Source organism: Nelumbo lutea, chromosome 5 (genome assembly GCF_056320005.1).
Source record: "Nelumbo lutea isolate HS-2025 chromosome 5, American lotus-T2T, whole genome shotgun sequence".
NCBI lineage: Eukaryota > Viridiplantae > Streptophyta > Magnoliopsida > Proteales > Nelumbonaceae > Nelumbo > Nelumbo lutea.
The window spans coordinates 19,264,712-19,278,549 of record NC_142688.1 but is presented as its reverse complement, the minus strand read 5'-3'; the positions used below and the strand labels follow the sequence as shown (position 1 = coordinate 19,278,549).

The window sequence follows — 13,838 nt, the reverse complement described above, 5'->3', positions numbered from 1 at the left end:
GAGGGGCTCAGCTTTCAGACCTTAGCTGTGGCTTATGTGGACCCTTGCCAGAGACGGCTGATCGCCTTGGTATCCACTGTCCGATCTCTGTAAGAGTTTGGGAGCACTTTCTTAAAGCAGCTGGGGTCTGCTGGGTTATGCCTGGTTCAATTAAGGATCTCTTATGCTGCTGGAATTTACCGGGCCTGAAGAAAAAGGGTAATCTGATTTGAAGAACCATTCCCGTGGCTATTTTAGAAACTTTATGGACTGAAAGAAAAACAGGATTTTTTGCAACAAAGTGAGAAGTCTGGAGGAATTAACTCAGGCTGCAGTGTCTAAGCTTGCTTCATGGCTGTCAGTTAACTCAGGCTGCAGTATCTAAGCTTTCTGGGTGTGAGATGCCCGGAAGTTGTTGTATCTTTTTCATCCTTCTTCAATAAAATTTTTACCTTCTCAAAAAAGAAAAAATCTCTATCTAATTAAATAAAACAGAAGCTTCATCTTAGGTTCCCTAGCGTCGCCCAAAATCGCCTAGACACCTTGAAAACCATGTAGTCTACATAGAATCTAGGCCCATTAAAGCATGGAGGGAGATCTCGGCATCTTCATGGTCCAGTCTGCCAGCTTCGTCCTCAGAAGGTAGGGATGGGTCCATGTTAGCTGCCTTGTCATCCAATTGAAGAAGGTAAGCCTGTTGGGCCTTGCACTTGTCACCCGGCCCAAACTTGTCTACACAATTTTTTTTTTTTGATAAATGATTGATACTTTATTCATAGTACTTGTCTACACAATTATACCATAATACTTTTTCACACCAAGCCTACATCTCAGCCAAAGATGGGCATTTAAAAGGAACTATTGGTCAGGTTTAGGATTGGGCTGAGGGAGCGGTTGGTCCGCCACAGGTGGTCTAGCCGTTCTTTCAATCTGGTTATACCCACCGCTGCCATGACCATAGCAAGCTGTAACGCCTTGACCTCCAAGCATATATCATTCCTCAAACCACCTATGAAACAGCCCATCAAGGCTTTTTCTAGCCATCCAAAAACTTGGGAGAACAGCTGCTTGAATTCAAGTCTGGTGGGACACTCCCTGACTATTTCTAGCCACCGCCGCACACTTCCTGACTATTTCAACCTGGAGAGTTGCTCATCATAGTCTTCAAATCTGGTGGGACCAAATCTGATGCATAGGGCCTCTGCGAATTCCAACCAAGTCACCTTATGGGTGTGAGCAGCGACATCACTGAAACTAGAGGATTGCATTGTCATCCAAGTGGATGGATGCAACGGACACTCACTGGTGAGATGGGGTCTCGTGGTATTAAAAAATACCACTTGGCTTTGAAGATCCAAGGAACAGAATCACTACCGGAGTAATTTGGGAAATTGATCATGGTTACTCGCTACTTTACCGACATAGGGTGAGTCGGTCCTTCCACCACTATAGCTAGAGCCTTCCATTTCACCATCTCTACGGCTGAACTCCCCAGACTGCCACTAGGAGGCAATGGCAGACACAATGGCCCTGAGTTCCTTCAGTTCTGTGACCACCTGGTGAAGACCTATTTCAATCTGATTGACCTTGCCAATCATAGCCAACTGCGTTTGAGGCATTGTAAGAAGGGATGATGCTTTGATACCAACTGGTAGGAACCGCCTACCTCAGTAGCCTCTTTGAGGAAACTCACCTCCTGAAATGGAATTACAAAGAAAGAAGAATAGAGGGGAAGAAGAAGGAATCAATTCACTACATCTTTATTACATAATCAGGAGCCATATATATTGGGCTCGTCATGAGGATCAGATATTTTCATGTATGCTTGTAACTAATTTTGGTGCCAGATCTGTTGTCATGGCCACTGGTCCATTTTGCCTCCTAACAAATAGCTCTGCTATGGGGGGCCTCTCAATCTGCCTTGAGTGGACTCTTGGGCTTGGGCCCGAGCTAGTGTGGGTTAGAGTTATCACAACAGGTTATGACTCAACTAATTCATTGCGCCAACTAGTCAACCCACTCAAAGAAAAATGCAAAATAAAAGTTCAAAAAATACTAAAATCTTATAACTGATGTTTTACACCTATCTTATGTGAACACGACTATGTGACAATAAGTACATGTCAAAAGTTTGCAGAACTTTTTAACCATTAGATTTGTTATTCATGAAGGTTTAACCATACCAAAGGTTTGCAAAACTAATCATTTCAAACCTCAACTTTGGGACAGGATTTCAAATCAACAGGTCCTATCACCTGGTTCAATCTTAAAAAGCTTATTCCTACTAAAAATACCAAAGATGTATTCCTTAACTTCCTATGAAACCATGTAACATAAAAAAACCAAAAGAAGATTTAGTTATTGAAGAATCGACCTTCAATGCTTTATAGACACAGTTTTTTTAATTGTTATCCATGTAAAAAAATATACCAAAAGCATAGATGGTGCATCCTAGATTTCCATTGTCATAAGTGCAGGAAATTGATGGGAGAAGAACTTTCTGGATTGACTGTCAAAGATCTACAAAATTTGGAGAACCAATTGGAAATGAGCTTGCGTTGTGTCCGTATGAGAAAGGTCAACTAGCCCTAAACTTCATCCAATGCTTACCCTATGATCCTTTTATATCCCCACTTGAAGCGCATGAATGAAAGTAACACGGATTTTGTCTTCCACAGGACCAGATTTTATCTGATGAGATACAAGAACTAAACCGAAAGGTCTTCCTATAAACACCATGTATCAGATTTTTTATCTTATGAATTGTTTCACTTCAAGTAACTAACTTCATTGAACTCATTGTAGGGGAACCTCATTCACCAAGAAAACATGGAACTTTACAAGAAGGTAAACCTCATTCGTCAAGAAAACATAGAATTGTATAAGAAGGTATGTGTTCAGATAACTTCAAATAAACCTAAGAAAGTACAGATATACATACCAAAACTTTTGATTTTTAAATTTTTTTCTACCATTAAATCCTATGGTAGAAAGTAAATTTTGCAACTAGTTGTGCCTAAGAATTTGGATATCAGGTGTATGGAACAAGGGATATCAATGGAGCAGAAAAAAATGCCATTATTCCAAGTGGTTTTAGAATTGGAGAGGACCTGCATGTGCCCATCCATCTCCAGCTAAGCCAGCCACAGCAACAAAACTATGAGACATTGGCAAAACCTACAAAATTGGGGTAAGCTCTTCTCTTTGTTACTCTTGCAATAACTTTAATTTTCATCTTGATCCCAATTACATTTCTCAAATGTTGCAGCAGATTAGAACTGCATTAGAGAAGTGGAATGATGAACTCTGGAATGGTGTCAGAGCAATTCCCATCAATTGAAATCTGGTGTGACATGATCAAATAACCAACTTGGTATTTAGTTTGACATGATAAAAAAAACCATCTGTAAAGTTACATATTAATAAAAATTCCTTGTGTGTGTGTTTTGTGTTTTTCATTGTTATCTTCATGTTCTTAACAATACATAAAATGGATTGTTTTCAATAGCGTATACTTGCATTTCGTATGAGAAATACAAAATATATATTAAATGGTTATTATACTCACATGAACCATAACAACCAACAATCTAGCAGAGATAAAACAAGCAGAGAAGTATCCACCACAAAATGTGTAAAACACCATACCAAAGTACATATTCAGATGTCATCAATTAAAAACTGCCTACAAAAAGAGTGAAAACCCACATCAAGGTTTCCAGTCTATTAATAAGAAAAATAAGAATGCACGTTATTCTGATATAAAGCACACCCTAAAATAAATTCAACTAACATATTAAAATAATTATAAACATAATATCTACCTTAATATCCTACCTAGTTCTTCATTCATTCATGTTCAACATAATGTCTCGATGTGAACAATCATGTAGACAGCATCATTTCACAGCCTTTCTGTTATAAATAAATGAAACAAAAGTTGTATCAAAAACTATAGTTAATGAATGGAAGACTTTATTTAAAAAGAAGCCACTTGTGTGCTTTTTTTGATAAAATTTATATAGTTCGTATACCTTATGAATGTAATACTTTAATAGATTCCATAGGTAAAAAGATGACCATGCCTTGTGTTGTAAGTTGTATAATGCAGATCCCGATTAAAGAATAAAATGGTTTCACATCTGGCAATCGTTTAAACACCAAGACTATTGACCAAGGGCACAGGTTGCCCCAAATTAGAAATCATGCATATGAAATAATTCAAACATTTCCTAGCCACTTACATATAACATAAAAATGGCTTCGGTTAGAAGCACCAAGAGTTCATAAGGCAAATGGTACATAGTGCTTGCCACCAAAACCAGGAAAGGTAGACAACTATCAAGAATTCATAGAGATATACGAAGTTTGTCTGCAGTTGAAGTGGACTTGTATTAGCAACATGAGTTTAAAGGGTGCTATAGTGGTATCTACTATGGAGTGAACACAACTTAAAAAAGGCCCGATTATTCATGGCATCCAAAGTGTTGACACCAGAACTCTTGTTTGTAATAGTTTATAGCTATAGTCCCAAAATTTTCATTTTCAGCAACATCAACATATTATAATCAATAATCAAGATGTAGTGGGGAAAATCCTGTACAACATGTATCTGAAGAACGATAATTAGTCAAGCAAATTTAAAGACAGAAAAATAAGTATTAGGCATAAATAATCTACAATAATTTTACATGTGGAATGGCATCATAAGGTTTTCTGTAAGTATAACTAACGCACTTGGCCTATAAGCAAGCCACAACACCAGAAAGGGTTGAATTATTCAATGGATCAACAGTCATTATTAATTGCATATTGAAGTCCAACTTTCCTGCTAGGTTGTGCTCGGAGCATGGATAGAGGCTATGTGCATTAGTTACATATAGCCTTGGCAGTTCCAAATTTACACAAGTTCCTGTAAGTTCTGCATATCAGTCTATTAGCAGCAATGACACAATAACCTGTGGAAAAATATAACAGAGAACTCCATCTTCAGACATCACAGGTCAACCACCACCAGTAACAAGAATAGCTGGTGAATAGCACCAAAAATTTGTTATTAGAAAGTGAAAAGGATAAAGTTTTTAACAGCACCTAGGTAGCCTTTTTTTTTCAGAAAATGAAAACAGAAGATATAGAAAGCTGGTGTGCAATGATGAAGCCAGACGTTCTGTGATTCAGGACCAAAATTAGGGCAGAGAAATGTTTTGCTGCTATGCTAAAACTAAAGCATTTTTAAGTACTCTTCCCAAAATATCATGTGATACACATACCACAAAACAACTTTTATACCACTTGATTTCAGTTGAAAAACAGTCCACTTGATGTATGGAACTGTTTGAGATTAGATGCAAACCAGAAAATAAACAAACAAGAGAGGAAGAGAAGAGAGAGCTGACGGTAATGAGTGTTAGAGAGTAAGAGGTTCGAACATAACCCCTCTCTAACACTCTAAACATCTTATTAATAAGTTAATCTTTGACAAATTACAGAGAGGCCCTTGAGTGGGCAGGAAAATACAAAAAACATAACATTACAGAGTACGGGCCCAGAATAAGGCCCACAACAGAGAGAAACAAAACATAACATGAAATGACAGCCTATGGGCCATTCGGCCCATCTTCTCTACACTCCCCCTCAAGCTGAGCATAGATGTTAATCATGCCCAGCTTGCCAGTGTCATGTTGAAGCCTTGCCTTGGAAATGCCCTTGGTGAGGAAATTTGCCAATTGTCCTTCAGAAGTAATGAATGGAAGACACTTCACCGGAGGAGACTCTTTCTCGAATAAAGTGTCTATCAACCTCAATATGTTTGGTTCTATCATGTTGTACTGGGTTGTGAGCAATGTTGATGGCAGCCTGATTATCACAATACAACATCATGGGTTTGTCATGATCAATCCCAAGTTCTTCCATTAAGGACCTCAGCCACAACAATTCCGAGACTCCATGTGCCATAGCTCTATATTCTGCTTCTGCGGAGGATCGGACCACAACTAATTGTTTCTTACTCCTTCAAGAGACAACATTACCAGCCATCAGACTGCAATACCCTGAAGTAGATCTTCTATCATCAATATTTCTAGCCCAATCAGCATCAGTATAGGCTTCAAGTTTCAGATGACCATGCTTGGCAAATAGAATTCCTTTTCCTGGAGAGCCTTTCAGATAGCACAAAATCCGTTCTGCTGCTGCCATATGGGTATCTCTAGGAGCATGCATGAACTGGCTAATGCAGCTGACAGCATACGCAATATCTGGCCTAGTCATGCACAGGTACAAAAGCTTCCCAAGAAGTCTCTGAAAGACCCCTTTGTCTTCCAACAAAGTTCCATCCGAAGCTGAAAGTTTGTGACTCATATCAATAGGAGTTGCAGCTGGTCTTGCACCCATTTTTCCAGTTTCAGACAACAAATCAATGACATATTTCCTCTGGGAAATAAGAATCCCGTCTTTGGATCTGGCAACTTCTATGCCAAGGAAGTATCTCAACTCCCCCAGATCCTTGATCTCAAATTCTGTACGGAGGAAAGACTTAAGGGCCAGAATGCCTGAGGCATCATCACCAGTCACTATAATGTCATCAACATACACAATGAGATACACTGCTAGAGATCCACTTTTCTTCACAAAGAGAGTATGATCTGACTGTGCCTGAACATAGCCAAATTTAACAAGTGCAGTTCTAAATCTCTCAAACCAGGCTCTAGAAGACTGTTTGAGGCCATAAAGAGATTTCTTCAGTTTACATACCTTTCCTTGCATATCTTTCCCATACATTCCTGGAGGAAGACACATGTAGACCTCCTCATGTAAGTCACCATTCAGAAATGCATTCTTTACATCTAACTGATAGAGAGGCCAATCAAAGTGAGCTGCTAGAGATAAAAGAACCCACACAGATGTCATCTTAGCAACAGGGGCAAAAGTCTCTAGATAATCAATCCCATATGTCTATGTGTAGCCTTTTGCAACAAGTCTGGCCTTGTACCTCTCAATAGTCCCATCAACCCCGTATTTAATGGTAAAAACCCACTTGCACCCGACTGGATCCTTCCCTTCAGGCAAATCCACCACCTCCCAAGTACCATTTTCATGTAGAGCATCAATTTCAGTCTACATGGCATCTCTCCATTTTGGAATCCCAAGAGCTTCTGATACAGACCTAGGAATGGGGTTAGAAGCAAATGAAGAGAGGTATGCATAGTATGAGGGGGAAAATAGGTCATAAGAAAGGTGTTTGGAAATACAGTGTGCAGTACACTTCCACTTTCCTTTCCTAACAGCAATGGGGACATCAAGATCTGGGAAGGATGATTCCAAGGGAGTTGAAACAGTACATGTTATCTCATCTGTGATTGGGAGTGTATGAGCCTCATCTATTGTAAGGGAAACCACTTGCTCATTCCTGGATCTCTGCCTTTGATACACTTTGGGATTATGGGTAGGACGAGGAGGTAAAAAAATAGGAGCACTAGGACAAGAGGAATGAAGTGGTTGATCCTCCTTTGATTCATTTGGTGAGGATACAAGTTTGTCAAGAGACTCAACTGGGATAGGAAGGGGAAGAGCAAAAACTTGTGAAAGACTCACCCCCTGTTGACAATGTCCTTCCTGAGAGGAACCATAAAAAGGAGAGAAAGTTCATCAAAGGTAACATCCATAGAGACATGTCAGGTGCCAGTCTTTGGATCAAAACAACAATAACCCTTTTGTGTGGGGGAGTAACCAAAGAAAATGCATTTGTGGGCTTTTAGTTCAAACTTATGTCTCTGCACGCTTGGAATGTGAACATAACAGGTACAACCAAACACATGAAGAGGAATTGGAAAGAGATTCTTGCCTGGATGAAGAAGACTGAAAGGGGATTTAAACCCTAAAACCCTGGATGGCATACGGTTTATGAGGTAGGTAGCAATAAGTACAGCATCACCCCAAAATCTTGTGGGAACATGTGAGGCAAATAAAAGGCTCCTTGCAACTTCAACAATATGTCTATTTTTCCTCTCAGCAACTCCATTTTGTTCAAGGGTTCTAACACAGGAGCTTTGGTGAATAACCCCCATGTCAGAGAAATACAAGGATAAACTCTTCTCAAAATACTCTTTTGCATTGTCAGATCTGAAAACCTTAATTCTGGTATCAAATTGAGTTAAAACAAACTCATGAAATTGCCTCACAAGTCTCGGGGCTTCATCTCAGGATTTCATTAAGTATATCCAAGTGAATCTAGAAAAATCATCAATAAACAGGATAAAATATCTGTAACCCCCCATAGAGGATAAGTGGTAAGGCCCCCACACATCAGAGTGTACAATATGAAAAAGAAAAGAAGATCTTTTATTGCTCACAGGGTAATTTTTTCTACAATGCTTTGACAACTGACATGACTCACAATTGAGACTGGACATACTGACTCCCTTAAATAGTTTGGGAAGCAAATGACTTAAAGCAGAAAAAGGTAAATGACCCAACCGACAATGACTCAACATAATTTGACTGACTGACTCTGAAGAAGTAAAAACCAAAAGCAACATTCTTGGGATGATCAAAGCATTGGCCAGGGGTGTCGAGCAAGTATATTCCATTCGCTTCATGGCCACTCCCAATCACCTTCCGAGACTTCAAGTCCTGAAACACACAGTGAGAAGGGAAAAAGGTTACACAACAATTCAATGACTTGGTTAAGCTACTTACAGATAACAAGTTGGTATTTAACTTAGGTACATGAAGAGTGAAAGATAAGAGTAAAGAGTCAGTAGGCTTGACAGTTCCCTTGCCAGAAATAGGAGCAAGAGAACCATCAGCTAAGGTGATTTTGTCACGACCAGGAAGCAAATCATATGACACAAACAAAGTGGAAAGGTTGGTCATGTGATCAGAAGCACCTGAGTCAATGATCCAAGGGGTCTTGGGATTACCTGAGGTGGATGCATGGTTAGCAGAAGCCCTTATAACTGAGCGAGCAAATGCGGTGGTGGTTGGACTTCCAAAAGGGTTGGATGATGAAGTTACACCTTCAAGCTAGCTGATCATGTTTCCAAACTTCTCATATTCAGCTTTCATGGCTGCCAATTGTGCACTGGCAGACTCAACCTCTGTATCTGTACTTGTGGCTGCATGTGCACTTCCTGTCTTTTCACTATCATTCTTCTTCTGGAATCGGATAGGGACAAGACTGGGATGCAATTTCCAGCATTTGTCCTTGGTGTGTTTCGGCTTCTTGCAATATTCACACACCACCTCATTCTTTCCTATGCCACTGGGAGCTCCTGTAACCCCTTTGGGTTTAATTCCCATATTTTCAAAATGATCATTTGTACTGACTCCTTGAACCTGCACTTGCCTCCTACTTTCTTCACTACTGACCAAAGCATATGCTTGAGACAATGAAACATCTTCCTTGGACAAGATGTTTTGCTTTGTAATGTCATATTCAGAATTCAACCCTATCAAGAACTCAAAGACCCTATTCCTTTCAACTAATTTCCTGTATGTTTCAGCATCCTTAGGGGTATCCCATGTCACAGCCTCTATCAAATCAATCTCTTGCCATAGAGATTTTAGGGCTGAGAAGTATGCTGCAAGTGACTTCTCCCCCTGTCTTAGATTCTTCACATCACTTCTCAGTTTGTAGGCTCTGGCAACATTCAACTTCTGGGAGTAAGTTTCTGCAACACTATCCCATATTTCTTTAGCCGAGGTCATCCACAGATAATGCTGACTAATCTGTGGCTGCATTGAGTTCACAAGCCACCCAATCACTGCGTAGTTTTCTTGCACCCATCTCTCATAAGATGGATCATCCTCTGGAGGAGCTTTCTTGCTCCCAGAAATAAAACCCCATTTTCCTTTGCTACAAATATGGATTTTCACTAATTGTGACCAAGCCCAGTAGTTGGTCCCATCAAGCTTAACTGTAGTTACAACCAGCATAGAATCGATTGGAGTTCCCAAAATCTGTCCATATTCAACAACATTCTTGTTTTCAAGGCTTGAGAAATCCATCATGTAAAGGCTCCGATTAGGATTTTTAATAGGTTTCCCAAAGTACTGGGGGTCTTGATGAGTTTAGTTTGAGCTGAATAGGCAACAACAACTAGCTCACAGAATCAGTTCAATCTTGATAACTGTGACAGTCCAGTTCAGTGGTAGTTCTTTTTATACTGTTTCAGCTTTCAAAGGACACCCAGCAAACCTCCAATCACAAGGTATTTCAGGTTCCCAACAGCCGATCCCAAAGAGAAGAAAAAAAGGCCATAGTCCTTAAGAGACCTTTTGTCGAACACTCAATGTGCAGTAGTCAACAGCCTACTGTTAACTAGAAGAAACCACTTCAAAGTGTTCAGTATAGGTCCAAGAAGAGGCTAGGATGAAGATGAGACTAGTACCACTTAGTTTAGATCAGTTTCAGCAGCTTGGCAGTCCAATAATCAGCCGAATAGTACTTCCAAAACAACCCAGAAATTTCTGAGTAGAATCAGTCCAGCAATAGTGGGCCAAATGGAGGTGAGCTTTGAATACTTTAACAGTCCTCCCAAACAACAAAAAATAACCCAGTAAAGGACTGAGAAAAAAAACTTACAGTAAGAGAGTCTCTGGTTTGAACTATAAACCAGGTCGAACACTTGTTCTCTGAGATAACTTCGAAATTCTTTTTCTCTGATTTCAAATCAGGCCAAACAACTTGCTCTCTGATTCTTCCTAGTCACCGAACCCTTCTCTAAGTGTATAGAAACTTGGGCACCCTCCAATGACCTTCAAGAACCAGGCGGATGACTGTAAACTTTCAGCCCTAGAACCTCCTCATGCAGTTGGCTGAACTAGAACCACATGAGGGACACGCCAAGCAATGGCTCGCTCTGATATTTCAGTTGAAAAACAGTCCACTTGATGTATGGAACTGTTTGAGATTAGATGCAAACCAGAAAATAAACAAACAAGAGAGGAAGAGAAGAGAGAGCTGGCGGCAATGAGTGTTAGAGAGTAAGAGGTTCGAACATAACCCCTCTCTAACACTCTAAACATCTTATTAATAAGTTAATCTTTGAAAAATTACAGAGAGGCCCTTGAGTGGGCAGGAAAATACAAAAAACAGAATATTACAAAGTATGGACCCAGAATAAGGCCCACAACAGAGGGCAAAACATAACATGAAATGACAGTCTATGGGCCATTTGGCCCATCTTCTCTACAATTTCATAACCATTGATATGCATTTTTTGGTTGTTTGACAATGCAATCAAGCAGCTACAACCATTAGAACAAAGATAAACACAAAAACACATCCAAGCCTATCCCTTAAAACAACTTTGACACCAAAAAAATATCAATTACATTATGTCAAGGATGATTTTCAACACTATATTACTGGAGATACAGGAGTAAACAAATCCCCATGCATTAAGAAAATTGGAGGAAGAAAGGAATAGATATTCCAATCACCAATAATTTAAGAATCTTTTAGGCAAAATGCTAACCAAAACAAAAGTTAGTCAAAGAAAAGAATTTTGCATAGGATCTTTCAGAAGATGCTAAAAATTCTCAGAAGAGCACAAAGACTAAAGATAAATCTCCACTCGCTAAGTTGAAAATAATATTGCAATTTTCTAATAAAAATCATTTGTAGGCAAGGGTACAAATTTTGATACGACACACCCATATCGGGTGTATCGTATTGTACCGGGAGCTGCCCAAAACCCCAAATAAGGGGTGTTTCGGACTTTGACTATTTTAAGGGGGTAGGCATGCTTAAAACTGACCCCCTTGAAGCAATTTTGGAAAAAACTTAAAATAACGAAGTTATAAAGTAGCGAAAAGACCCAATACACCTGTTTGTGCATATCGGGTGTACGATACTTTAAACCATATTTGTAGGAGAAATAAAACCCTACTACACAATCCAACCTAAGGGTGAACAAACTTGGTCCCAGCTCTTAACTGCCAGTCTAAAAGCATAAAATTACTATTCAGTATCACCAGCATAAGCCAACATCATGTCACCACTACAGCATGCAAACTTCTATCTCATTTGAAGGCTCAAAACAATACCTCCTGCCAAATGATAGTTTTGTAAATTCTGAAAAATAAAAAGCCTCGTGCTTATGGCATTTCTTGATTTGTCAATTGAGTGAAACACTAGGCACTTTCAAAGCTTAGTACTTTGTACAAGCTGCAGAATATCTAAGTGAACAATATGCTTTTCTATGTATCGCATTGTCATTCTCCAATGCACCCCATTAATCATCAGTTCATGAATCCAGTTACGATATGAGATGAGGATAATATCACCTCAAAGAATCAATTAAGGGTAAGTTAATAAGTACCAAGGTCCTCAGTTGAAGGATATCCTGAAGAAACAGCAACAAGGTAACCACTTGAAATGTTAGTTTTCCTGGCAATGACGGTATATGTTGGATCTTCCTAAAAAATCATTAGATCATAAAAATATCATCATCATCCAAACCTTTTTCCCAACTATATGGGATCGGCAACATGCATGTATTAGAGTACATAACCACTTCAATTTTTGTATACATCATGCATGTCATGGGCCTAAACAACCGCATTATGTATTCCTTCCTATTCCCAGTGCCCTGTGCAATGGGATAATAATACATTTAAGTTATCTGTAAAAATAGATTTTCCCACAATGGTCATTCAGGACCATATATTTGCACATCAATCATCACAAGTAAAAAAAAAAAAAAGTGACATTTCACAAAATAACACAATATTTGGTAAGTATGAGTCAAAGTTGGCCATTATGGTCCACATTTAATCTTGCCAAAGAACCAGAACCAAAGAACAAAGAGAGACGAGTAATGCATATGCAGACCCTAAGTTAGAAAACTTTAAGATAAAAAGTGTTAGGTTGAAGGGTTTTATGTATTGATGGTTCAGCTGCTAAGTGTCCTTATTAGTCTGTATTTGTGTTTTTAGTTTTTATGTACTGGGCCTAAGTTTATTTACTGTTTTAAGTAGTATGGGTGTCCCATCACTAATCAGGGGCATTCCAGACATTTCCTGTAACATTGTACTGTAATGTACTATAAATAACAGAACTGTCGACTGGGTATAGTTCGACATTCTCAGCATCTCTTGCTCTTCTTCTCTCTTCTGCTACTTTGGCTACAGCATTTCAGCTTTCATGGTATCAGAGCATTGAGCACCTTCCTGGTTACAGCCGACGCCATCTCCTCTCTCTTGCTGTCTTTCTTCTTTTTTTTTATCTGGGTTGCTGATGTGAAACCCTAGGGTTGCAGGAGAACAACACAAGATTCGAACATAGGGTTTCCCTTGGTAGTAGGGCGGAAGGGAAGTAAGACCCAGAAGCTGATGTCCTACTAGACTGTTTCTAGTAGTTAGCAGCTATTCGGCTGCCAAGAGAGGTCTGTATAGGACAGACCTAGTTGAGGACTGATTTCAGCAGTCCCAGTATTGGCCGTAAGGAAGGGAACTTCTTTACAGTTGCAGTACTCGAAGCTCAAGTGGAGTTTGCATAGCACAGTAGTGGAAAGCCCTCAGTTTCAGGTCGGTTACCAGCCCAGAACACCTCATTTGCTGCTGTAACTGAACTGCTTCAGAACTGTGACAGTCTTGGCAAGTCTGAAACTGTGTTGCGAGCTGTCAGAACCTGCTGTGATCACTTCAGCTAGTCAGGACCTACTTCAGAACTGCTTCAGAACCTGCTGTGATCACTTCGGCTAGTCAAAACCTGCTTCAAAACTGCTTCGGCTAGTCTTAATCAGTGCCATCAACACAGAGGCTGCAGTCAAGATGTCTTCAATATCCGGAGAGGTTTCTTCTAGGGATAACAGACCAGCTGCAAGGTCTTCAAATCTAGAAAACCCTAATCTACA

The 13,838-nt window shown here is 39.6% G+C and overlaps 2 protein-coding genes across 23 annotated transcripts in view; one reads left to right on the top strand and one right to left on the bottom strand.

Moving 5' to 3' along the window:
• The window catches only part of LOC148850769 (uncharacterized), a 53,514-nt gene that overhangs the window by 26,101 nt on the left and 13,575 nt on the right, over positions 1–13,838 (bottom strand). For 11 of the 13 annotated variants that reach the window (XR_016098856.1, XR_016098848.1, XR_016098852.1 and 8 more), the window contains exon 3: positions 3,817–3,894. Coding sequence is in view for 2 of the 13 variants with exons in the window: in XM_088943131.1 (XP_088799257.1) it covers positions 9,001–9,987 (987 nt within the window). In the remaining 11 variants the exon portion in view is untranslated. Of the gene's footprint in view, positions 1–3,816; positions 3,895–4,956; positions 12,327–12,442; positions 12,573–13,838 lie in introns of those variants that run through there. The other 2 variants (XM_088943131.1, XM_088943132.1) reach the window with 2 other exon arrangements.
• LOC148850770 (MADS-box transcription factor 23-like) overlaps positions 1–13,838 on the top strand; it is a 59,984-nt gene that overhangs the window by 34,965 nt on the left and 11,181 nt on the right. For 4 of the 10 annotated variants that reach the window (XM_088943137.1, XM_088943140.1, XM_088943135.1 and 1 more), the window contains 4 exons: positions 2,457–2,556; positions 2,658–2,699; positions 2,785–2,868; positions 3,015–3,169. In XM_088943137.1, the coding sequence (XP_088799263.1) occupies positions 2,457–2,556; positions 2,658–2,699; positions 2,785–2,868; positions 3,015–3,169 (381 nt within the window). Of the gene's footprint in view, positions 1–2,456; positions 2,557–2,657; positions 2,700–2,784; positions 2,869–3,014; positions 3,170–3,247; positions 3,485–13,838 lie in introns of those variants that run through there. The other 6 variants (XM_088943138.1, XM_088943143.1, XM_088943136.1 and 3 more) reach the window with 4 other exon arrangements.